We start from the raw sequence: 27,316 nt of genomic DNA, 5'->3' as shown, positions 1-27,316 counted from the left end.
TTCCGAGCCAGCGATACACGCGTGGAAAACTTGCAATTCGTTTTCTTGCATCGATTCAATCGAAACGAACTTGTTTTTATTGACTTTCATTTGATCGAATTTCCAAGCGGAGATGTGCACACAAGAAACTGTTACTATGTTTGCCTTTAATTCGTTCGAATTTACGCGTCTCCTCGGAATATGCGCGACAAGTTTTCGCTCATTTTTATTTGAATTTTTTGTTCGGTTCGGCGATAAAAGAGCATCGATGTCGAGGCTCGCAAGTGTTACGTATCACGGAGCGATTAATCAGCTCGGTGAACTTTTATGCGCGTTAAAAATGATCGAAAAGCCGGACGCGAAATAAGATCGATCACTTTCATTTTTTATACGGTGCTAAACGAAGGGGGGGATAAAAAGTACTTACATTCCCTATTTCTTCTCGCGTAAAAGTCGTCTGTTCGTCCTCTGTTTACGTTGCCGTAACGCTGAACCTCGGACAAAGCCTATAAAATAATCGATGCGTTCGTATCGCGGGTCGCGACGGTTGTAAATTTAATACATTCGGAGTTCTCTGCGACTATTTTTACTTAACAAAGACCGAGCAATTAATAACGCGATCGTTAATAATGCGATCGAATCGGCTAAATATCAAGCTTCGGAATGTTCGCTGGTCGAGCTTAAAATCACCCGTGACGTCCGGAATGTATAATTAGTTTTAAAATGGCATAAGATACCTATGAGAGATTTAATTTCTTAACATCTGTGGTATTTTCAATCGGAGTTAATTTTAACGAGAGCAAATTGATCCGTCGATAGACCAAACTTAGAATTCTTTAAAGAGGTATTAAAAATGTATTTTTGGGGAGAATTGGCAGATAATGGTAATATACGCGAATTAAAAAATTCCATAAATATCCTTGCGTATTCTCAACTGCCACTTTTACCTACAACTATACTGTATTAACCCTTTGTACTCGAGAGATGACTCTCAGTCACCATTACGTTTCATTTCTTCGGAGCTCGACGTATCAATAAAAGGTGACCTTATTAAAAAAATCTCGTTAGATTAGAACTCGTAGCAATAGAATGTTAAGAAACATCTCGAGTTGCTGGTAGATAGAAAAAAAAGGCCTCGAGTGCTTAAAGGGTCGACGTTGAACAACGACGTTGTCGTTTCGTTGATATGATGTAAACATTGGGCTTTGTTCGTTCATCTTCCGTCTTTCATTCCTCGAGGTGTGAGATGTTGACATATCTAGGATTTGGTAGACCGAAACAGAAGCGTCAAGTCTGACACGAAAAAAACTTCTCTGTCGTTGAGTCATCTTGGCTTCCTGTCGAGAGTACACAGTTTCTGAGCCCGTGTTACGGCTACCGCTGTATCCAATGTTGTATTTGTGTGCGTGGAATCAGTTCGTAGTTTTATATTCTCATCTGAAAATCCGATTAGAAATCAGTGCGTGTGTGTGTGTGTGTGTCTATCTTTCCTCGGATTCGAAGAAAATAAAGATAAAAATGGATAAACGAAACAGAACAAGAATCGCTACGGATGCGCGTGTGTGTACGTGGAATGTGTTGCGATTCACCGTGAGAATAATGATTCCGCCGGGCGTCAGATGAGAGAAAAAAAAATAACAACTCCGTTACATTAAATCCGTTACGTTTATAAGACAATAAAAACTATGCTCGCTCTCGCCGTCGTTTGTAATAGTAGCAGCAGCAGCAATAATATAATCATAATTATAATAATAATAATAATAATAATAATAATAATAATCGTAATCATCCTCATCGCCGTGGACGATCGTTACACTTCACAAACACGTGTATAGATCTCGTTAGTCATCATTCGTCGATTAAATTGCTAAGTTTTATTCTCTATTCGGCGTCGTGTCCTCCGTTTAAACGTCATCCTGAAACGCGGAATTTCTCAAGCGCCTTCCGTAAACGCACACACGTGTATATTATTTATACACCGTCCTTCCTTGCCAACGAAACGATCGATATACGGAATAAATTAGGCGCTAAATAAATAGAACGGTTCGCTACGGTATCTTTATTAGGTTCGTCCATACTCGCCGCGCGTTTTTCTAGTCTTCCGTTCGTTCTCCGTGCGTGGATGAAACCGCGACCCACGTCATCGCCGCCGAAGAATCGCCCCGTATCAGTCGCTTCTGCTCGCGTTTCGCGTCGGTTAGGATTGTCTGTGTTCCCTCGACAGAGGGAAAGGACACGAGACCAACGATCACAAGGAACACTTTGTTTGTGGTTCGGAAGCTTCTCGTTTCCGGGTTCCTTTGTTTCCTTTTCGTGCAGCTAAACAAGCACGGCCGTTTTCGCCGGCACGTGTGTGCCATTTAATAATAGGGTCAGTACTAAAGCAGCCTCCTGGCCGCGCGGTGATTCTAAATTACAAATATATATAATATACATATTTATGTATATATGTATATATATTTATATACATATATATTTATGTAATGTGTATATTTATAAAATTTGACTGAACGTTCTTGATCGGGCTATCGTGTATTCCTTTTTTTTTTTGTTTATATTATTATTATTATTTTTCGTGCATCTCTTGCGCGCACTCACTCTCGTTCTCTCTCAGAAGACACACGTAATCTTGCACGCTCGCATTCTCGCTTTCGTTTTCTCCCTCGAACCTCGCGTTCGCTCTTTTCAGGGATCCCGGTTTTTTCATCGATTACACCTCGACGTTCCGTGTTTCGTTTCGTATCTCCACTTTGCCGTTGTCTCCTGCGTCCTGTCGTGTTTCCCACTCGAAGATTAATACAATAACCATTGATTAATGCAAAAATACTAGTTACATCCCTGTACATGAATAAACCTCGACACGGGCAATCGGTGATAAGCGTGCGTAGTTGATACGCGCGCGTGTCCTCGCGTAGGTGTGCCGCCACTGCCACTCCGATTTTTTTCTTTCTTTTCCTCTCTCATTCTTGGTGGACTCAAAAAAGCGTTACTTTTATTTGTTTCTAAAGTTTCTTTTACTTACAAGGTATTTGGTTTTGCTTCATGCGTCGCACTGACATGCAGTTTCGTTTAGGTATATAAATTATGGTAATGATTCTGTATTATAATTATAATAATAATTATTATTATTAATATTAATATTATCATTGTGTGATCGGTGTACCGCCCGTTAATTCTCTCTTGCTGGTCGCGTAATCAGATACTCGATATCTATTTCTTTCACACACACACGCGCGCACACCCGATTATTCTTTTTTTTTTGTTTTCTTTTACCTTCGCTCGTTCTTTCCCATACCTTCGTTTCCTTGTCTGTCTCACTCTCGCTTCACACATCACACGCAAATATATACATACATATGTATACACAAATATATATGTATATATTCATATATCCGAAAAAGCGCGTCAACGTGTTCGGTTTTCTCGTATTTCGTCGGCAGCTTTGAACACGCGGTACAAATCATGGTAAAAAGGAATGATCGTTCTATTCGATAAGGGCTACAAGTCGTTCGCTACCGTGTGACAAAAGCTGAGAAACGGGAGAATCGGGTCGCTGAAAAAGGCAGTATCGAGATCGCCTCGTTCGGACGAACCAAAAAGTAAAATACAAAAAAAAAAAAAAGAAAAGAAGAAGAGAACAAAAAAAAACAAAGAACAAAGGATACGTATGTATATTCCGTGTACTTCCCAAGCGCTATGCTGCAAGGCAGAAGAAGCGAAAAACTTCCGGCGGGTCGAGTTCTTCCTCTGTCGAGTTCCTCCGAGAGAAAAAATAAAAAAAAATAAAGAAGAAAACGAGTAAAGCGAAAAGAAAATTCGTCTACCGACGGCTGGCACCGCCGTTAAAACGCTACTTCAATCTCTAAGGGATTCGTCGTGCGCGCCAAAGAAACTAACGGGAGCTAGTGCAGCCTCGAAGCGAATTCGCCGACAAACAGTGAACACGAATGGAACGGGAGAACCGCGGAAACGACATCGCAAAGGGTAAAGGGAAAAACTCGGCGCGCGATCTTCGCCGGGAGCTTTCGCCTGTTGTTTCTGCTTCCGATCGAGCCCGATGAATCTAAAAACCAGCAAGGTGCTCGCGTAACAGCCCATCGTGTGCGCAATAATGCTACTTTGCACAAAGTCACGAGTAGAGCGTGCCCTAACAACGGGGAACGCGTTTGGAAAATGGATACGAGGAAACAGAATGACGAGTAGAAGCTCGTGAAAAGACAATTGGCTAAAAACAGAGATCATGTGAGAGTAACCAAAGGAGATGATGAGACATAGAGAGTGAGAGTGAGAGTTAGAGTGAGAGAGAGAGAGAGAGAGAGCTGGAACAAAGGGGAATAATGGAAAGAAAAAAAAAACGATCGTGATGGTGCGATGGTAGCTACGCAAGATCTACTATATCCGCGACCCTGATCGGTGTGACGACCCTGGCGGTTTTTAGAAGCGCCTCGCTGCGATCAGCGTCAGATTGGCGGCTGACACGAGGGTGGTGACGTTGTTGCTCGTATTCGTGGCTCCCTGGGTGGTGGTGGGTCACTTCTTGCTCTTCTTGGTGGGCGGCTCCTGCGCGTCTTGCGAATCCTCGGTGTCCTCGCTGTCGGTTGGTCGCGGTGTGTTGTTGCTGTCGTCGTTCTCGTTCGTGGCGAGGGAGTCATTCGTGTCCTCGCTGGCCACGGCTACCGTGATCGGCGTAGCCGGTTTGTCCATCGAGTCTTCGGTGAAGGACGTGGTGGTGCTGTTCTCGTCGATGGCCGCCGGATCGATACTGCCCGGCTCTTTGCCGTTCACCACCACTTCCTGATTGCTGTCGTCCGACGGTTCCGTCGCCTCACCGTTGCTGGGCGGATGAGAGTTCCCGTTCTCTGTCGTGCCCGGGATCCCGTCGAGAAGCTCTGGCTTCAGCTCGGACGCCACGTAGTGGGTCCATAACGCCAGCTCTACCCTGTGAGGACTCCATGTTTTGCCGTTTGACGCTGAAACGAACCAATCGAACCACCGCGTTTAGATTATTAATCGATCGTGAAAATTTCAAGGAAGAATCGCCAGGCCGATGAGGGATCAGCTTTACTCACTTTGTTTGTTCAACCTCTCGACAGTGTTTTGAATGTGCTGGACAAAGTTGAGGTACTCCTTGGTGGTATAGTCGATGCCCTCGATTTCCGGTATTGCCATCAGGCATTCGTCCGCCATGAACGGGGCATTCTCTGGCGACGCTGCCGCCAAGAGGGCCGATGCCATCGTGGTGCCTACTCCTTTCAAATTCGACAGGGCAGTGATCGCCTGTTCGAGATTCGGAAGCTTTTTGAACGCCTTTTTCGTCTCCGCCATTACCGCGCGGGGTGTGTTCACTTTAACCAGATAGTTCAGCTGAGGGTAGAATTTGCCGCGCTGGAAACAATAAGGCAGAGTAATTTACATATCGAGTAGAGACGAACATAAACAAGAGTACGGGCCGATCGATGGGACTCACTGTTTGCTTCCACTTCATCGTTTGCACCAGCTCTTCGTGATTGAGGTGCGCGTCCTTGCCGCGTGACTTGATCTTCTTTGGCAGCTCGTTCTGATACCTGCGAACAGGAAAAAAGTCGCCGGTCGGTAAGCAACGGAGATCGTGGCGTGTGCAGGGTGCGCAAGATCACGGCTACTCGGATCGATGACGCAACCGCGGCAGAGCAGAGTGCAGGAAACAGAATACTGATTAAAAATGCAGCCGCAAGAAGTGGTTTTCCACCTACTGACAATCACGCGGGACGCTCGACACGGCTAAGGGTACGCGAGCCAAATCGGGGACGTGTTGTTCTCCAACTTTTCTGATCGCATCGATCGCGTTACCAAAACCACGATCGACTGTTTCTCCCTTGCATTCTCGAAATTTTCGATTATTCGTTACACGGAGAAGTTGATCCAACGCTCGATAGTCCCAGGACGAAATGTTAACTTTGTAGAAATAAAGAGCGGTACGTTCGTTTCGAGCGTGTTATTTTTAAAAACTCGAAACCCCTTTGGTTCAACGTTTCCTTTCCTCCCTCTCCTTGTTCGTATCCCATTATTCGGGTCATCGACGTGGGACAAGTTGTCCGTTCCACGGAGCGAACGCTGCATCCGTGAACAGAAGCCGAGGCGCCGCGAGCGCGAGAAAGAGAGCCGCGCTCTCGCGTGGTTTTATTGTAGGTACTTTCGAAGGACGTTAGGATCAGCTGTTTGCCCGTAGAGCTAAACTTGGTTGCGGATAGTTCGTACGTATTTCATTCACATAATACGACAGACACGTGTTCCGCTGATTTACGATCGCTCGTATTTGTCTTCGGAATGAACAGCGCGACGTTGCGTGTAACCAATGATACGATTAGCGTCGTTATTACGTACCACGAAATAATTAGGGGATCGCGTTTCGGGACGGTTACGGCCGACGAACTGTCCGCATGCAAAGTCGCGAGCGCGTTTCGAGTATTTCTTTGATCTTAGCATTCAGGCCAATTCTAATTTGTCGTTGGTTCGATACAAAGTACAAATCGTATCCAACGCACGTTGCAAGTGAGTGCGTGCGTGTATCGCTGAAGATTACAAGATCTTTTTGTAAGGTTCTTTCGGAATTTTTTATAGCGAAATTAAAAAACACAGTGCTATCAAATTTGTGCTATATATTTATTCATGTATATTGCAATATCAATGCATGATATGATATCATTGCATGTATCATGCAATATCAATTGCGTGTTAATCTGTAGATGGATGGCTATCGCCGGAACTAGGATCTTTTTTAAATCTTGAAAATTCAATGTTTCGTATGCTTTTAAACATCAACACCCAAAATTTCATGATCTTCTACGACTACTTATTTATGAAAAAAGAAAAACGGTTCAATATTTTTCAAAAATCCTAGTTCGAGCGATACCTATCCACCTACAGGTTAACATGCAATTTGTTTTTTTTTTATTTCAGATTAGCCAGTCTGCCTGAATCATGGACGCCGTTCACCTACCTTTTTTTTTTTTACATGGGTATCATACGAGCGATAAATCTCGCGATCCACGTTATATTTCTGCTTAAAAAAAATTCAAACTTGCAGTTAAAAGCTGAATAAATGTAGGTATGTATAGTAAGAATTTGAAAGCTCTGTGATTTTTTCATTTCGCTATAAAAAAAATTCCGGGAAAATCTTCTAAAAAAAAAACGGTCGTCACACGGGATGACTGCGTTAAAAGAATCGAAAGCCGACAGCGGCGAAAATTGCGTGGCGTCGTTTTGAATCCAGTTAGTTAGCGAGTCGTGCAGCGAGAACCGTGAAGAGAATCTCTGTGTTCTTTTTTTATTTTTTTACTATCCTTTCTTTCGTTTCTGGAATAAACATATTTCATCGTTTCTTTCCTACATTATTTCCTACGACTGCAAAGTCAAATGATCGCGTGTACTTAAAAAATATTTCAAAAGAAAGTTCCGTTCGCAAGTGGCCAGGCCTGGATATATAGTTGCCTGCCTCGAGTCGACTACCGTTGTCGAGCTACGAACGAATTCTGGTCCACCGGCTCGTTGTTGCGACACGCGAAAGGACTGGGGGAGAGACGAGAAGGTCGCGATCCGCATCGTTATTCACCGTCGATTGTCCCATAGAAAGTCCAAAAACAATCGGTCGAGTGGCGCAACGGTGTTTCTTTGAGCGCGCTTCTTTTGAGCGTCGTCGAAACCTTTTCAGGACGGTCGCTCGCGCGCAACCATTTTGAGAGGCGCTCGCAACGCCATGCAACGCAAAAGCAACCTTGACACAATCGCGAGCGAGCGCCTCGACGTGAGAGGATTATGTCTCGCGAGAGAGCTCTACGAGGCTTATATTTCCACGTCGCTTTCGCGACGTTCCTACGTTCTTTTCCCATTTTTCGCTCTCCGCTACGTTTACTACTTCGGCTCCGGCTTCGAAATCGCCGACACAACTCGCGAATACGAACTCGACCAAATGCTAGACTTTCGGAGGCCGAAAAACACGCTCGTGTACCGTGAGTTTTTTTTTCACGGTGTTTTGAAACGCACGCGCGTGTTGCTCAACGCGGACTGGTATTCGCCAACGGTTGGAAATAAGAACGAATAATCCTGACGAATGATCTAATCGGGACGGTCTTTGGGGCTTGGGATTATTCGAGCGATTTAATAGCGAAATATTTTCGGTATAAATAATTCCATTAACGCGTATTATAATAAAATACGCGAGATGATACGGACACGTCAGAGCCTGACGGGATAAATAAATGCCAAGAGGTAACACGACGAACAGCTGATCCGCGAGTGAAAGAGGTCAACGCACACGCGTCGAACCGCGTTCTTGTATGTTGTCAGAAATAAGACAAAGACGGAAACAGTTGGGCATAAATCTAGGGGGAGAACCGAGATCTGAGAAGAATCGAGAAATAAGATCACGGTTCACGGGAAAGTTAAGGACAATCGGAAAGCAAGACAATAATTAAAATCTCTTGGTATCCAAATTGTTCTTACGAATGATTATTTCTTTTTCTTTCTTAATTACGCACGATATTTAACTTCGCTTAACTTAAGTTTCTCTATGCATCCTACAATACGGGTATCCTAAGATTTGTAAATAATACTCGTCTCTGTAATTCGTTAATTAAGAGCGAAACGTGTTCTAAAAATCCTCGCGGTTGAAAACGAAAATCCTCGCGTGAAAATGTTCGTTAATTTGTCGCGATCGCGACGATGGAAGCGAATCGACGAACGATGACCGTCTCGATGAAAATCGATATACGATTGCAAGCCGTTTGACCCAAATGTTTTCATCGCTTTAACGGACTAGCGAATCAGCGAAAATGTTTCCACGAACCGAAGTTGTGCGCCATTTAGCGTGGGACTCGAAAAGCATGGGAAAATAGAACCAGATCGCAGTCTAATTGATCAGATACGATTTCTTGGAAACAATTTAACGAGACAAGTTCTGAACGAATTGTTATTTTTTTTTATCGACCGTTACGACGTTACCGTTTCTCAGAAAAAATATATAAACTTTTACACGCGTAATCGCATCCACATCGGGTGATACACTGTTGTGTACATGTATCAAACTCAACGATAATTCATTGAATAGCATATTCACGTATGGTAAAGGAGCGTGCAAGGAAAAATCGTTTACACGCACAATTCTAACCAGTTTATCTGCTGCATTGGCAAGAATCACTTATTCCTGATCGTGAGATACTGCCTCTTTCAGGGTTAACAAGCATGGGACTCGGAGGATTAATATCCTACAAGAAGAGTGGTATTACCTTAGATACCGTTCAACGAAAATTAACTTTCTTTACAGCTACTAAAGTAAAACCACTTACCTACCAGTTAACTTTGGAAATATGTTAGGTACTGTCTAAAATACAGTCTATTATATATATATATATAAAAAAAAGAAAGAATATACAGACTCGTAGAACGGTGAAAAAGAGTTGTATAAATAAGTAGCGAACGCTTCGTTAAAGGAAATAATGTTTGAAAAAAGTTCCGAGTATTTCAATTGTATTTAAAAATCCGCGCCAACTTTTTCCGGTATTTAATAGTGTATCCATAAATTTCGCCAGACGATTTACTTCCGCCTTGCTCGAAATCCGAATCGAGTTCTCGTACGGATCTTCAGACACGAACGCGAATACGTTCTCCGATACATTTCCCCGTGATAATTACGTTTATCGCAATCGCTCGTCCGACGGTGAATGGGCCGGGAGTTAAATAACCGATCGACCGGGGATCGGATCGAAAAGTCAAACGGATACGTTGCGAGAGGAGGAGTCCCGATCGTCTGAATCTGCGAAAATAAAGCGGGAGGAAGAGGCTTGCGCGTCCGTCTAACGAAAAACGAACGACTAAAAGGTGAAACGCGACGGAGGCGGGAAACGATTCCATTATTATTGTCCGATTCCGGGACGACGTCTGAAAGACTAAAAAGCCTTAACTCGGAATTTAACGAGACTCGAACCTTCTTATAATTAATTAAGGCAGACGCGACGCCAGTGGAATCGAAGCTTGCGCCGTGGAAAGCTCGTTGTCGCAAACGCTCGTCACGGGAACTATCCCGATTCGAGGCACTCGCTCGATTTCCGGTCCGCCACGGTGTTTACCAGACTTCAGTTTCGCTAATATCGAAGCCAGATAAATCGTATTCGTCGCGTTTCAAAATTACAAGCAGCTCGTTAAGGGGAGAAACCACGTTTGGCTTCCAAGTATCGAGATTCTTTTTTTTTTTTTTTACAGAGAAGAATTAATGCCACCGATAGCAGACTCGGGCGAGAACTTGGTATAGCAGAGAGAACAGCTGATATCTCAAAGAGTTCTATGTGTAATGAATTAAAAATATTACCAAATGTACTTTAAAGTAAGAAAAATACATGATGCGGCTTACACGAAACATTTTTTCTGGCGAAACGATACGGTCAAATTCAAACTTAGTTCGAAACATAGATTTCGTTAAATCGTCGATAGTACCGTTAAGAACGGATCGCGAACACTAAACGATAACGATCACGAAGCAGAACATAATAGAGTAATTACGATGGCAGTTGAGGCTAACTTTCATTTTCGATACCGTCGAATCTAACGTAACGCGAAACAGTACCAAAAACTTTGCCGCAACTTTTGAGATACGACGCCGTCGGATAAAACACGACCGACGCGACTCCATATTTTTTGAAAAGTTTGTAAAAGTTATGGAATCGCGCGCCCTGCTGTCTTTTTTTTCCGCGAAAAACAGCGACAACGAGGATCGTCGGTCGTTGAAAAAGAATGACGAAAACAAGAGTGGAGAAAGGTTCGTTAATCGTATCCAAACGAGTCGAGGTAGTTGTGTGACGCCGTGAAAGCGACGCCGTCGAGTCGGCTCTTTCACTGGCATCGTTGCCAGCGCGACGGTCGTTTCAAAATGTTTGGTATCGACCGAAGCGACGAAAAGATCAGGCACAACGAGCCCTTAAAAAGTTTTTCATAAATATCATAGTTCCGACAACAATGTTCGGAGAGATCGTGCTAGAAATATCAGCGAAAACGACGTTATAGCACGCGGGACATGGCGGCAACGTCGGCGTCGAGACTCGCTCGATGAGGTGGCATAAAATTCCCACGGAAATACTTTGGTCGATACGATTAGGAATACGCGAAACGTTAAAATTTGTAATGTTAATAATAAAGGGACGAGAGTAGTAGATTGCGAACTAGTAAATAAAAAACAAGAGTTAATCGAAGCCACCACGTGACGGTAGTTGTGTACGGATAACCGTATAGAGCGAGAGGTGGCCACGTATTTCGAAGCGACCGCTCTCGAAGCTCGTCGTCGATCATGACAATAGAAGAGGGTAAATATACTATCTGGAATTGTAGCTAGTCTCGCGAGGGGGCCATAGGGGTACGTGTACAGCATGCGGTGGTGGTACGAGATGGCAACTGGCGCGCCACGGGTTCATTGTCCCGTGTGGTGCCCGTGGTGGAAGCCCCTCGTTGAAAAGGAGGGCCCGTGTGTCGGGCGTAATATGTCGACGATATACGGGACGGTATTTGCGAACTTACCAGTTGTCCAACTTGATTAGCTCCTCGGGTTTTTTCGTTTTCCGATCGGCCTTGAGTCTGAGGGCCTGCGGATAAAGCTTCAGGACGTGTTCGAATTGACTCGCGGTGCCCTCCGCGAAGAAAGTCGCTGTGTCTTTCACGGAAGCCATTGTGATAACTGAGCTTCGAGGAATGGCCGTTGGGGCGCAGCACCAGCGCCTCCGTGCACTATACCCGTCTCCGTCGTTCCCCCTCGGCTGTCTCTATCTCGCTCCCTCTCCTTCCTCTTCTATCTTCGTCTATCGGTGTCTCGCTTACTTTCCTTCTCCCTCTCTCACTCCTCGGTGCACCCCTACCCGCGCGTACCACGGGAGAGGACCGACCACGCGAGAAATCCTATTTTACCCTCTGCCTCGTTCGAATTCTCTCGGTTTCACCGGCGGCGGTGATACGCGACACACGCGTGGGATGCGTTCACGATCGGCGCACACACAGTTCAGCGGCGAGGGACGAACCGTCGACGGTACCAAGCGGTGAATAAAGCGGACTTGGCTGCCAGTCCCTTTCTCTCGCTCTCGTTCTGTCTCTTTCTGTGCCTGGCTGTTTTTCGATTTTCTCGAAAGGTATTCTTCACGGTTCGAGGAGCAAGTTTTTCGAACGATAGGTTACACCGAGTACCGGGACGTCCACGGTGATGACTGTTGACGCGGTACAGGATGCGGTGCAGAGCTACGAGGTCTCGTGCGTACACTCTCGTAAGGGAAAATCACCGTAGTTGCACGCCGAGAACTCGCCTTCGGACCTCGTTCGACTGTCCCGGGTGGGGAGCGCGACTCGACGTCGCCAATAGGGAGCAGCACTGCTCGGCGTGTTTCGCGCTTCTCTCTTCTGCGCTCGTTCCCCTCTCTCGTCCTCTCTCTTTCTCGTCACGTCCTTCCACCACCCTTATTATTTGTACCGAAAATTTCAACCGTTGCGTGCGGGTACGCACGCACGAGGATCGACGCGATATGGGACGACCAAGGGGACCGACGACGACGATACGTTTATACGGCGAATCGTGCTCGAATGGCTAAGAGTCGACGAAAAAAAAAGGAGAACGTACGAGATCCACAGAGCGGTCGGAACGCAAAGCACCTCCTTTCTCCTTCCGAGAGTAGTACCGTGTTTCCCTCGACGCCAGATCCTTTCCTCCTTTTTCCCTCGTTCCCCGAGAGAGCTTCGTACGAATGCGTGCGGATTCCCCGCCGGATGTCCGCGAAGTATAGACGGTCTTCCCCCACCTCTTAGTATTCGTAGCCGTACACGCACGTATGCACCTATCTCCGAAGGAACTCTCGGAATACACTCGGGTTCTCGCGTACTTCGATCGTCAGCCGCGAGACTATACACGCGAGTTCCGCAGGGTACGTACCCTCTTTTCGCTCTATTTACTCACGAACGTCTCCGATCCTTCCGTTTCTCAGGACACGCTGTACCGATCGCTTCCATATAGACATTCGTACAACTTCGAATAGAGCAGGAAACACGCTCGGGCATCGGCGAATATCCCGCTGACGGTTTCATCGACGACAGCGACGACGGTGACGACGAGAAGACGACAAGGACCAGCGATCTACGGCTGCTGTCTCTTTCCCTCGCGAGAAATGGCCTCGGTTATGCTGTATCACACGTCCGCCTCCGTACGAATCACCACGTTCGATGGCTGTGTACGCGCGCCTGTTTTCTACACGACTCCTCTCTCGGGCACTTTGTCGTCTGTCTCTGTTTCGACGAGTGTGAGTGCGTGTGCGCGCGCGCGCACTCACGACCGACCGAGCGAAAGAGCGGGCAGACCGAAGCTCGAAGCCTTTGCTCGAAAAACGGGAACACGGAGCAGTGCTGCGCGCTTAGGCAAAGACCACGTATAGCCAATCGCTTGCTTTCCTCTCTATTCTGTATGTTGACTGTAGTGAAACGGGCGACCGACTGAGGGCAGCGCCTTCGCTGCCTTCTGCTCGTCCCCTTTTCCTCTTGCCCCTCGGGACTCGGGACACGGTGTATTTACCACTACCAAAGCGCCGACCCTATCTCCCCTCCACGCGCGTTTGCTCCCACTCGCTCGGGATTCTCTTTCCTCTATCCCTGATCGTTCTATCTCCCTCTCTCTCTCAACTACACGAAACGAGAGAATGAACGCGACGGATCGGGCCTTTATTATATATATATATATTTCATACTGAAATATTCGCCGTTTCGACGGCAAGCCGTACGATTTCTCGTGCGACCCTTGGTGGATTCCCACGAGCGACACGGACGCTCGATACCTCCTCTGGAAGGCGCGTACCGTTCGCTCGATCGCGCTGGGTCGTCCGACTGGAAATCGATGCTAAAGTCGGGGTAGAGGCGCGCCAGTGGTGCCGTCCACGGCTGGCACACACCGCGCGCACCGCACACCAATCGAGACCGTTGTGTGCGTCCGTTTCTGCGTGTGCGAACACCGTCGCTCGTTCCGCAAGGTTAAACCGTGTGGGTAGAGACGGGGTTCGTGTACACAAGGCGGAGTTTGTGTGCGACGCGTCACGGCTGCGGGTACGCGTGTGCCAGAAGTGGCTCGAATACGCACGAAAGGGCATACACGAAGAGACAGAGACTCGCAACCCTTGTGTCACGAACGCGTTGAAAAAGTCTGCGATGTTTGAAAATTCCCGGAAGGATGACGATTGGACTGTTGTACAGCGGAGAAGGGATGAGGAGTTTTTTTTTTTGTTTTCATGCTCGTAGAGGAAGATCACGAGACGGATGCCAGTGCCGTTGCGAAACGAGCGATTTCACAATTTCGTAAACGCGACGACATGCGCCGTACCGTCGTGCTTACGAGTTAACGACGTTCGTTCCACGAACCGGCGGCGAGTCGAAATTCGATTAAACGCGTTGATCGAGTCGCGTGCATAGAAATTTTATTCTTTACGATATTTCCTAACACGCTTAATTGTCAAGAGAACGGTAAAATTTTCGCGAATGCAAATTCAAAAATTAATCGTATCGAGTAATTTGAATTGTTTCTTCCTTATTCCTTTGTCTTCGCAAGCCGTTAGCTTTGCATTCCTCCGCTGTTTTCTCGCTAGTGTCCGTGACCGTCGTGCAAAATTGCAAGCAACGGGGAAACTCACGGCTGTTTTTCTTCGAAACTTTTGTTACGTACACGTATTTCGCGCGAGGGTTCGTCCGCTTACGTTGTTTACGTATGCGAGCGAATGGGCGTTCTTTGTGCGCGGCATACGCCAATACCGTCGTACCAGATGCCGTGCTGTGTGTGGAGCACTGGCGTATAATCAGCCGCGTGCTGGTGTTGGTGGGTGATACCGGTGTTCGTGTATGTACGCCGTGTCGTCGTGAGATCTCGCTTCACCGACCAACCCGTGAGTAGTACCATAGCGAACACCTCACTACCAACGCCAGCGTCACTACCACCGAAGCGCTCCATAGCTGCCAGCCAGCAGTCGGGTGTACTCGTGGAAAGTGGAGAGCGCTTGCGCATCGGTAACTTTCCACTGTCGTTGCTACTGCTCAGCAAGAACGAAGAAACTTACCGAGAATCTTTGCGAAACTTTACAGTCACGAGTTAAAACGTTACACTCTACGATACCAAGAAAAAGGTGAAACACGATCGAACATTTTTCTTTTCGATATTTTATCCGAGCTCGAAGCGGCACACAAAGACCGTCGCTTCGTTGCTCCGGTTCGGGTTCGATCCGACGCCCGTAGCGCGTTTAAAAGCACGAATTTCATCGCGCATCCCTTATTTTCCGAACCATAACGAGGCTTAAGCTGCCTTCAGAATTTTCATAACGGCTTTGAAATTTACAACGCCCTGTTCGCCAGGATTACGAGGATCGCTGTTTACGATGGAAATTTGGAAAATTTAAGGCCGCAGGTTTAAACGAGGAATTTAAAGGTTTGCAGGTATGCGCGCATGGACAATGGTGCAGGTAGTCGGATACCGAGAGGAGTCGGATACCGGGGGCTGTGTAAGACTTCCGTTCGTCCACGGTAGTGGTCGGTATTCCTACATAATTTTCTTTACACGTAGCTTAATCACAGCTGGTAAGAGTTACATGATTATTAATAAACTGGAAATAAAATACGATATACCGTATTGTATTCAGAAATAAAGAAAAGATACAGAAACGAAATTTAATCGAAAACGGAACGCGAGATTACTGGGACGGAAACGAATGGGAAAATGTATACAGCAAAATGCTATCGCAGACGCGAGACTGGCGCGCACCGTTCGACAGATTTCAACAATTAAAATGCTGGTATTCTGAGTATTAAAACGAGAATGTTGAACGATAGAAACATTTTTGTCGCGATTTCGATCGCGTCTGGCGGACGCGAATTCGCTGTTTACGCGATTTTAAATGTCCGTGGGGAGTGGTGGATCGGGTAATTAATACGCGGGGGAATATTCGGTGGTGAGAAACGAACGATTACTGGGACTCAACCCCGTAGGCCTAGAGCGAGTCGCGCGGGTAATATCACGGGGGGGGACAGACAGAAGGGGAAGACGAAGAGAAAGGCCGGTTTTCTTCCGAAGCGCTTTAGCAGCCAGGCAACAGAACCAGGCAGCCGGCTATAAGCCCCGCATCATGGCCGTCGACTCACCGTTATGCGCCGAGCATCGGCGAAGCCCTCGTGCCCCCTATACAAAAGAGAGAGGCCCGACCCCCTCTGTCCCTCGGGCGCTTGAAATTCAACCCCGGCACTGCCGGCCGCTGCGGGGTTGCCAGATCGCGTTTGCCAGGACGCGGTGTTGCAACGCTCCGTTATCGATGCTTACCGCACACTCGGACAATAACCTAACCTCAAATTCAGCTGCAGAACGAGCGCGGCTCGGTTTTGTTATCAGCAGCGCCGAACCGCCGAACCGGCCCTCTCTCTAAATTGAATGAGCGGTTTTCAAAAGCTCCGAAGCTATCCTTGAATATGCGCCTCCCTTTACATATTGTCTCGTTCGAACCGGGAATTTATCGTTACTTTTTCTATAGAAATTATTCATGCCATCCCGGTCGCTTAACGTTCTCCTTCCTTCAAGTTTCCTGAACGCGTTAAAAAGAAAAAAGAAAAAAAAAAGAATGTTTAATAAGTAGCATTCCGAAAAAAAAAACAAGATACGGTGAAAGACCGAAAGAATATGCTAATCCAGTTTTACGATGCAGTTCGCATGAATTTAAAGCAACGCCATTGTTCGCAAGATAGCGAACGCGACACAGCGTACATCACGGAACGTACGTTCCTATAGATTCTACGCCTTTTACGTTTGTTTCTAAAGAGCGGCCCGCGACCCGCTAATTATTTGTCGTCAGCAACAGGTCACACTCTCTTTCGTGTCTACGTTTTACCCGGAAGTTCGTGGCGTGTCCGTGGACTGGTAATAACGTCACGCGCGCGTAGGATCCCGTTCATTGTTTGTTATTTTGCCGCGGATAACAATCGGATGTTTACTTTTCTAATTAACCGTTCCCGATGCGCAACCTCTCCGATTCTATACAAACTTCGATCTAATTCCGTGTGTGCATATTTTTTTCATATCGACGCGCGACTTGTTTTTGCCGCCGATAATTACAAATATAAATAGCTTCCACGGAAATTCCTTGTTTTCCCGATACTTGGTCGCGACGCGGAAAGAAAAAAACAACAACAGGAACGCGTTAAGGGGATCCGTAACAGGATGGTGTTAAGAGGAAAAGCGTCGTTGAATATTTAGTCCCTAGATTGAAATAATTCAAACGTGGGAGATCTAATCTTATGCTCTACGGGGTCACGTCTGTCGTGGGAAAACTATTTTTCTCCGAAGACAGTTTTCCTCGTGAAAAGAAAAAGAAAGAAAATACTAATACGCACTTTTCCCATTAAAAATATTAGCTATCTCGGTGCCGGCCGAGAACAACCTAATATAACGATATTAGAGCAAAGGATTAAAAGGAACGCGTTCCCGAAGTCGAAGGCGTGCGCGAGGTTTAAATGCAGCCGATCACGGGTGGGTTTTAAAAACGCAACTGCGACGGGAGGAAACAATGACGGAGATCAAGAGGCACCCGTGACTGGCAGTATCGCGGTTGTAACACGCCTCGCATGCGGAGCTATTGCTGCGTTCGATACGAACACGTGTTCCCGATGCGGCTCGTACACGACACATTGTTTCCGAAGTGACATGTGGGCCACGGTGCAGCAGAACGTATGCGGACGGAGCATAAGGCCAGTTGGCCGAGGGACGGGCGCGGAGCTACGCTTTATCGTGGGTCAATCCGAGCGCTGTGACCTTGAGTAACTCTACACAGAAATATATACATATATATATATACATATATATTGTATATGTATATATATATATGTACGTATATACGTACATATATTGTATATATAGCTGTGAGCGGCTCGAGCCGGTCTAGTGCGCAGCTACCTTGCCTCTCTCTCTCTAAACGAAGTCTCCACGTAGTACAGGTTTGCAGCGGCAGATTATTACGAGCGGGGAGCAGGACTGTCCTTTAAATCGAAAGTCAGACCTGCTCCAAAAGTGGCTTTAACGATGGGTCGAAAAAGTATTCGCGCATCCAAATTTGTCTTACTGGCAAATATATTAAAAGAGATATATCTCGTACTTGGCAGTGAACGGGTCGACGTGCTGCCTGTTTAGAATTGTCTTCGACTACATTCTCGATCCGCTGTATATAGCGAAGTTTGTTGCTTCATTCAAGGTTGATCCTCCGTCAATTTTTTCGCCGGCCACGTGGACTTTCGAATAGTTTTGCTATGCTCAGGGCCACTCGATCACCTGTCTTTTTATTTTGGAACGTTGTACCGCGAGCGCTAGGTGACGATGACGAGTTCGAAACCAGTTCTCCTTGGGTGCCACCGGAGAGCGAGCTTCAACCGAGTATTCAGGGTTACTCGCCCCAATTTCCGTGAATCTCTCGAGCGTTACGAGACGATCGGTTATTCCCAAATTCTAGTCACACAATCTTCGTTGTTGATCTACAAACCCTTCCGCGATTCGCTAACGAAGTTCAGTCTGCTTCGAAAAGAATGCTCTCGATGTCATCGATCGCGAGAACGTTATCGAACGTACGTTTTAAAAATGTTGCCTACGTTGTTTCGCGAATCCGACAGAATTTCTTCGTAAAATTTATTCACCGTTGGACTATACGGTTCCGCCTCGGCGACAGGGATATCGAAGAGATCGATATCTCGGCTCGGTGTCCCATTTAACCTTGCAAATCTCGTTAAAAATTTCATCCCTGAGATCAATTAATTTCCTCGCTGGCAGGAAATCGAAGCGTCCCAAGGAAACGCGAACGCTTCCCATAGCCGTAAAGACTCGTAATTCTGTCGAATCGCGGAAAACGAGTAGTCGCGCGATCTTCCAACACGCTCGATCGTTTCAAGTTCGTCCGCAGCGTCCGAGTACCTACGAGATACGCAAACGTTAATCGTTCCGATCGCGTACATACCGAAAGACATTGGTCGGTGAGGAACGAAACGCGAATTCCTGTGGTGCAGAGCAACAAGTCCACGGGCCATCGATCGTTCCTGGGATCGATCGAGTCGGTGCGCCGATACCACCTCGGATTTCCACGGGATCTATTTACACGGAACCAATAGTTCGGTGTGTGCAACAGGCGAACCGGGATTTCGCTCTCTTGCAAGGGAGACCGACACAGAGGGACGACGGCGGGAGGGGAAGGGTTCGGGTGGATGACGGAAGGAGGGAGATCAGAGTTAGAAAAAGAACGACGGGATAGGAGACACGAGAGCGAGACGGAGCCGTTGGGACAGCAGACCGAGCTAGGATACAAGACACGGACCGAGAGAGGAGAGAGACAAAGAGAGAAAGGTTGCAAGTCTGTGCGGTATTCCTTTCAGTGTGATTGTCATTCATGCATTGTGAATCAGGGACTTTATTTTTAGAAGCGACTGAATGAAAGTGGAGTACCCCGTAGTAGTAGTATAATGTCGGTGGTAGGAGGATGAGGTGGCCGGAGGAGGAGGAGGAACGAAGAGAAGGCAGAGGAGGAGGAGAACGAAGAAGAGAAGTACGCGATAGAGGGGTGGTTGGCGGAGAAAGAAAGACAGCCGTCAAGAAAGAAGGAGAAAGAGGAGCCGGGGGGAGGGAACGAGGAAGACGTTTCGCCGATCTGCGAGTAAATCGTAGTACGTTCTCACACGTGGCCGAGCTCCCTCTCCCGTTACCCTTTTCGCCGCCGACACCGCCGCCACCCTCAGTCAACGACACAAACTCCGGGACACGCGAACGCGAAGGTACACGAATGTGCCCGCGCTCTCGGACATCGTTTACCTACACCCCTATGAATCCATCGCATAGAACACAGAGAAACGGCCCAGAATGGAGCACGCACGGTTCCGTCTGCACCCGACTCGGTCCAGGTACGCTCGATTCGAACTGTTACGATTTCGGAAAGCGGCCACTGGGACGATTTCGGAAAGCTATACAGAGGTGTCGATCAAGACACCTCGCACGAGTCGAATACAAAGAAATCGAAGACGGATCCGTGAGTCTGCAAACGTTTAAAAAGCAAGCGGACCAAGTCTCCCTCCCCGTGAGAATCAACGACGGGTGAAACCCCAGGCTTCGAGTAAATCGGAAATTCAACGTGGATGCCTCGGTGATCCTCGAGGCCAGCCGCGCAACGCGAGATTCGGATGGTGTAAAGAGACACGCGGTGACCCTCGAGGTCGCAGCTGACAAAAGCGAGACGAGGAAGGCGAGATTGAGCGCACACGGACAGAGCACACGTGCACGGAAGAGCTACGTGCGTAAGCAACGATCCAATAAATAGCAGGATCATTGACACCGACCGCGTGCGCCGGGCATCGGCGCTGTTGTACTACGATGTTTACAGTTTAATTCGAGATACTCGAAATGTCACGTGCGCGTGTTACTACTCGCGATAAACGTGTGCCTTTGAACCGACGGAGAGGGGAATCGGGGCGGGTCTTGGGAAGGGAGGAGGTAGGGGTAGACGGACGATTTGACAAACTGCTCGCGAAATGAGTCACCAGTGTTCGTGTTCGTGATCGTGTTGCGTGTTTGTGTTCGTGTTCGTGTTCTCCTCGGTCGTCCCTCCTTCTTGCTCTCTAGCGGCACGCTCAAGGTCCAGGGGAACTATGTTACCGTTATCTGAATTGGATTATAAAACCCGAGCAGCCTTGACCCAGGACAATGTCTTATCGCGCTTGTAAACAAACCGACTGCGCTCGATTTGCGTCACGCGTCCTGCATCGCCGTGCGTTTCGTTCGGTTACGATTCGACGCGACGCGACTCGAGTGGAAATTGACCAGCTATCTGCCTTTCTCAAAGAAATTCACCGCTTATTTACTAAGGAAAACCGTGTCCCTTTTAACGCGTTACCTGTACGCCACCCATATTCTTAAACGTTTCGGATTTTGGATCTGTATGGAATAAAATCGTACGAATCGAACCGTAAAATGATATCAAACGAAAACGTGTGCTTTTACTAAACCAAATGTTGCGCCGTGTATTTGTGTTATGTCTTTTTTGAAGAACTGTGATATTAATGTGTAATTTCAGACATGTTAACAAAATTTAGTTCTACGTATATTAGGTTGTCCCGAATGTTTCTTTCGTGAGTTGCACTCAATCATTTGACGTGGTCGTGTTTATATAAATCGACAATCTAATTTCATAGATATTCATGTTGTAACAGTAATGGAGCAAAATGAATCGTGGACAATTCAGTAATGTAACATCAAACATAAACTATCGTGCATGTATCACTTATTAATAAAGCGAGAGAAACTTTTTGGACAACCAAATACATTGTCAACAACGTGTAAAGCGAATAAATCTCTCCTGTGAGATTTAAAAGCTTTAAAATAAAACAAGAAAAAGAAAAATGAATTACTCTACTTTCTAATATAATTTCATTTCCATCGACAATCGATTACCTGGAAAACTAATTCCATAAACTGTAATACGAAATTCAATCTGTTCAACATTGCTACGTGCAGATTTACCCATCAAAATTAATTAACATCGAATAATTGGTGTATCGGCCGAACACGACACGGCCGTTATGTGTATATTTAAATAAGCCAGTTATTGTTCGACGATCATTAATTTCGGTGGTTAGATTTGTATTTAATGATTAAGCATTAAGCATTAAGCATTTCATAGCATAGCATTTCATTCATCTATGATAATTGAAATCGCTTAGTGGTATTTAGTAGAAATCTCGCTAAACTTTTCTTTCGGAGTACGATCAATTTCGTATCGCAAATACCGATCCGTCAAGTATCTCGAGGGTAAAGAAGAGGTACGGTAAACCTCGTAATTGAACCCGGATCGAGCGAAAAATTTATCTGGAATACGAGATAAGAAGCGCTTAGATACTGTTTGCGAGATGATTGCGCGTTTTTCCAGAGTAATCGTTACGATTATTATCTAATCGTAACTCGTGTCGAGCATTCGCGTAGTCGTTGGTCGATTCTATCGAGAACTGTGCTCGGTAGAATCGATTCCGTCCACGAAACACCTTTCCTTTTTTTTTTTTTGGCTTTTTAAATGAAAACGTTAAATCGCGCAACCCAAATACGGCGACGAAGATGTCTAGGTCGCCGACTAAGGGACTCGATCGACGGGATTGCACCGGCACCAACAAGAAACGGCGTTTTCGATCGGGGACTGAAATCGAGATGAGCGGCGAGATCGTGTTGCGTGTCTCATATTCTGGATTCTGGTTTCTCCGACGTCGACCGTGCGGGATCTCGAATAGAATCTCGTTGGCCACGGAGCGAAGCGTTATCTCGCGTAATACTGGCACGCATTCGAACGGAGAAGTTGGGCCGTTGGACGGCGATAAGATAACGCGTTCTCGATTGGCTGGGCTAGCATTTCGCAGCACGTATTTCAACCGCCGTAAATTCGGCGTAAAGTTCGCCTTCAGCTTTTCGAGAATAATTTATTGGACCTCGAGCGACGATTCTCGTCGGCTCGGGGAAGATTTAGGGAAGTGTTTGTCTCGTCCATCTCCGGCTTCGAAGAAAACAACCATTTCGATTCCGCGTTTCGTATATGTGTAAAATACATTCTCGAACGATCATCGTCCCGCGAATTATAAATTTATCGAAACGTTTGCCAATTGTATTTTCAGTTCTTCAGTTCTCAACTCGAGTTGAGTGCGAGTCTAAACGTTTCAACGCGATCGAAGAAATGTACATCTAGTCTCCGTTCGTCGTCTACGTTTCGAATAACGTTATCCGGACCTCTGCTTTTATGGCAGACCGTCCCCGAAGCAGTAACATCGAATGTTTCCTATGGTATTAGTCAATGACAAAGCGGGGATGGGTCTTCCAATAAGTATCGACCGTGTTATAAAGAATATTTACTGCGAAGGTATACGTTAATTCTTGTTCGACATCTTGCAACGGTCGCGTACCCCGTATAACAATGGCAGGTATAACTGGCCAGGTATAACCGGGTTCTGTACAGTATACAGGGTGTCCCGTATAGTATCAACTCGAACACACAGTAAAGACCGGATAAACTCAAGAAAAATCGGGACCCAAACGTTGCATTTACCCAGTCGAGATTTCTATTCTGTGTTCACATTTGGCTCGAGTCGAACGTACAAAAGGACAGAGGGTAAAAGAGATAGAGGTCCGAGGGAAAAAAAGCAATCGGTAAGGATCATATTGCACTACTCCCTCGTCAACGAGGGGACCCCCTCCCTCCTCTTATCTAGTCTTTGCACACCGAGTTCCCTAATTTTCGTGTAGTACAGTAGCACTCTTTCGAATGACCGTTTCGGAACTCGATCGGGCTTCGAGCGGTGTATTTAACGATCGTTATGAAACGCTGGATATCCGACGGGTTCCCGCAGGCGCGTGCGGACGAATTGATTTTTAAAATCAACACGCTCGACACCTCTGGACTGGTCGTTCGACGAAGATATCGCGTTCATGCTGATCACGGGTCGCCAATAACTCCCGTCAGCGATAAATCGACGTTGTGCAACGTAACGCTGCCGTCCGAGCGCGAGCGTCGCGAAAAACAAATCGCTGACGCTTGGCGCTGAACTTTTTCGACGGGCACGTGCGTGATACATCCCTCCTTCGGCGATGTCAGGCTATGGTACGCGTTACAAAGAGAAACGATATCGATACCCTTGCGACACGCGTCTTTCGACTACCGAAACCGTCAAAAAGGGGGTCCTGTTAATGAAGACCAGAGGCCAGAAGTTTCGGAACGGAAGTTGTCGCTCTGGCGTTGTTTATCATAACTTTGCTAAGTCGGAAAACTCGACGAATAAGAATCCTTACGAAGCACAGGAATAGAATTGCGAGGAGTGTTTAAGGATACCGCTTTGAGGAATAGAAAAACGAAGCTAGGGCTAGTTTTCTTAACGATCGAACTCCTACCTCTGGTTTTCGCTAGGAAATGGAGCAAAAATGTTTGCAGGTCCTTGAACGGGGTGGTGACGAGGTGGTTCGGGAGGTGATTTGAAACAACTTTTTCCTTAACGAAAATGTTGTCCGAGGCCTCGTTACGGAGATATTGTCAGAAAACACCGACCAATCAGAGCGCTCGCGGTAACACAGGCTACGCGCTAAGCGGCCGCTTCGACCAATCAGAGCGCTAGTATACCGGTAGGCGCGACTGCTTAGCGCGTACCGTACGCTACCCCGGCCGCTCCACCGGCATACTCGCGCTCTGATTGGTCGGCCGCTTGGCGCGTACCGTAAGCTATCCCGGCCGCTCCATTGGCATACTCGCGCTCTGATTGGTCAAGCTTTTCTCTTAATAACTCCTCAACGAAGCCTCGGACAACATTTTCGCTAAGGAAAAAGTTGTTCCATATCACCCCCCCCCCGAACCACTCATTTCAAGGACTCCTTCTCCTTCCAACATTTTCGGGACACCCTGTATAGGCACCATTTAACCTCGCAAACTCTTCGCTGACACTTGACACTGAGCTCTTTCGATGACACGCGAAACGTTCGTTCGTTCAGCGACGCGAGCCTTGGCTCACGCAACTGACACGTCTGAAATAAAGTTAACCCCTCGTGAGAGATGCGGTCTTTCGGTGGCGACCGCCGAAAGCGTCGGCTTGAAAAGAGGTCGAGCGAACAAAGACCAGAGCAAAGGAAATCCGCGCGAATTTCATCAGGGCGCAGCACTCTATTAACGTAAGATCGTCTTAACGGAGTTACAGGGCCGTGGTCTGTGTCTTTTCAGGCCAGGTAGAGCCACTTCGGAGAAGTCCTCCGTTAGCGCGACGTTACGACTAATTAAATGACCTGTTGTTGATTTTGGCAGTCAACGGACGCGGTAATCTTCCACGCGACTCGACTATTAGACTGCAGAATGTTGAACAATAGAAGTATATACAATAGTCGGTCTTGCAAGTATTCGTAACCTCTCACCGCACCTATCGTTTAATTTAGACAAATTTTTTGAATACACGTAAGGGATGCGAATATTTCGAGATGGAAAGTGTTCTGCGTTAACAAGCCTTTGTTCGTATCCAGCGCGAAGGAAAACGTGTTGGTAGCAATTGTCAGAAGAATTGCGTCCAGCTAGTTCCACGAAATCGACACGGTTGCGAGCGAATCGCCGAATGAATGGAGCCCCGGGTCGTTTCTCTTTGCGTACAAATTGCAAACTTTATCGTATCTGACTAATCTACGAGCGTAGATCGCCGGAATACTACCCACCGGCTCGAATACCGTTGCAGTCTCGGTCGGTAATTACGAAAGTCAATTTCGCAGGCTCGCTCTTCTCTTATCTACCCGACTTCTCCGGTTGGAAGTCAACTATATTATCTCTCCTTACTGCTGCGTTTCGCTGCAGCGTACGAGGCGAACGGACCACCGCGTTTTCGCGTCGATAATTCAACCGCGGTACGTAGACTGAAAACGCGTCGTTAGCGTCGTCCCTAACGATTCTAAACGCGTTTGCGTCGATTGTTCGTAACACGAAAGGCCTCGATTCGAAATATTTCGTGTATCGAGCAGATCGATCGAACCGCTGTCGATCAAATCGTGACAAGTCGCTATTTCGCCTCGATAAACAGGTAGATCGGTGTATTCCACGCTAGAGGGCGCGGCCCTTGAAAGAAGGCTTTTTATCAACCTTAGGATTAGTAGAAAAAAAAGTGGAGACCGATCTGCAGGATATTTGTTACTTTCGGACAGTGATGGGCAAAACCCTAGGCTACGAATAAATCTGAAGTTTGCCGATGTGTTTCTTTTGTTTCCTTCTTTGGAAAATGTACAAAAGAGGAGAAGAGTCATCATCTATCACTGCTTCCAGAATATGCTAATATTTTTGTTCAACCTCTCGCATATTTGTATGTTAATTCCTGGAGATTTTGACAAAATTTCGGTACTGGCGGGGGGGAGGGGGGGTGGGGCTAAGCGAACTATATTCGTGGATCAAGAGTCCTAATTTGGGCCTCGGTCGAGCTTCAAGAGGTCCTAGCTGGGAATCGCCACGTTCTGCCAGTAAAGTGCAGATTTAAAGGTTCTACGGGTAGGCCGAGATCGGAGTATGGATTATAACCTCGCTCTCACTCTACAAGGATGCCATGCTCCGCGGTTTGCGCTAATGAACCAGCAAGCCTTTATGGTGGTTTTATTCTCTTACGTCACCAAATCCATCGGCGCGGACCGAGCGAGGCCACGCGTAACGACGGACCTCTGGCGGCGTGTTCTGGAAGCAGGCCAGCTAGGCCGCGCTAAGCTAACGAGTTTTTTTATTCTAGCCGCGATAAAAGCTGACGCAAAAGTTAGCCAGGGAACGACAGGAAAATCGTATCGTTACGACGCGGAAACTGCGTTTAAAAACACGAACGGTCTACTCGCGCTTCGAACTTCGATACATGCTCGTTTTTTGCTCGTAGGCGTGCTCGCGAATGGTTCTGCCAGTGTCTCTCAAACTTGACCCTCTCGCGGACCATCTCCGCGAGGAACAATTTTCGGAATTCAATTTCTTATCGTTCAAGTACAATTTTAAAACCTTCGTTCGACTCGGACGAGCAATTATTAATTTCGTTTATCTTTGAATCGTCGGTAGACCGCGGAAGTTTTTACGACGCGAAGAGAAAGAGACGATCACATCAACCGATGACGAACGGCGATGTGCGATTGATGCTAAAGGAGGGTAAACCGCTCGATCTGTTCCCAATCCAGAATAATCTTCTTAATGGTAACCGTGGTAGCGAAGGTTACGTTTAAAAAAATCATTCTATCGATGTCTGGTTTATAATTTTTGGTGTCATCGATTTACCTGTAAATGCCCATGGATCGAAGAGGGTTGTACGCGATTCTTCGGGGTTCTCGGTATCCGTTTCGCACCTGCCGGATCCGTTATAGGTCCGCAGGTGCTTAGGAAAGTACAGGACGCGATCACTCACACTCCGCCACTCGCGAAGGCTGCTCCTTCTCTACGCTCGAATATTATCTCTTTATTGCTTACACGTTCGCGTAAACCGCACCTGCCATGTCGGTTTCGATATTTCTGAAAAGCAACAATTTTGACACCACCTTTGGATCCGTATCGTCTCGACATCTCCTTTATCGCAGCAATTCCGCGTGAAAAAAGTCATTGTTTGCAATGTTATTTTGCGCACCCTGTATATCGCACTGAAAGTCACTTTCGCGATACAAGCTTTACGGAGGTTACGAGAAAAAAGGATTAACAGAAGCTAAAATTGGCGGGAGAGAATGATAACCTATTTAAGACGTTCGCGTGTCTTGCGTTAGCCTGTTGCTAATCCAATAAGGATAGTAGAT

General features: G+C 46.8%; 1 protein-coding gene across 2 annotated transcripts; it reads right to left on the bottom strand.

Annotated features, from left to right (window-relative positions):
• Window positions 1-1,625: 1,625 nt before the first annotated feature.
• Window positions 1,626-27,021, bottom strand: LOC128881430 (uncharacterized). 2 transcript variants are annotated; one of them, XM_054132460.1, is made up of 4 exons: window positions 26,811-27,021; window positions 5,447-5,543; window positions 5,049-5,364; window positions 1,626-4,949 (listed from the first exon to the last, which is right to left on the bottom strand). In XM_054132460.1, exons 1-4 carry the CDS (start codon window positions 26,822-26,824, stop codon window positions 4,510-4,512), a joined length of 867 nt encoding a protein of 288 aa, XP_053988435.1. In that variant the 5' UTR covers window positions 26,825-27,021; the 3' UTR covers window positions 1,626-4,509. The 2 variants fall into 2 exon arrangements, with proteins under 2 accessions (XP_053988435.1, XP_053988434.1); XM_054132459.1 differs by lacking the exon at window positions 26,811-27,021 and adding an exon at window positions 11,521-13,553.
• Window positions 27,022-27,316: the final 295 nt, after the last annotated feature.

The sequence above is a fragment of the Hylaeus volcanicus genome, chromosome 8 (genome assembly GCF_026283585.1).
Source record: "Hylaeus volcanicus isolate JK05 chromosome 8, UHH_iyHylVolc1.0_haploid, whole genome shotgun sequence".
NCBI lineage: Eukaryota > Metazoa > Arthropoda > Insecta > Hymenoptera > Colletidae > Hylaeus > Hylaeus volcanicus.
This window is presented reverse-complemented; position numbering and strand designations above follow the sequence as displayed.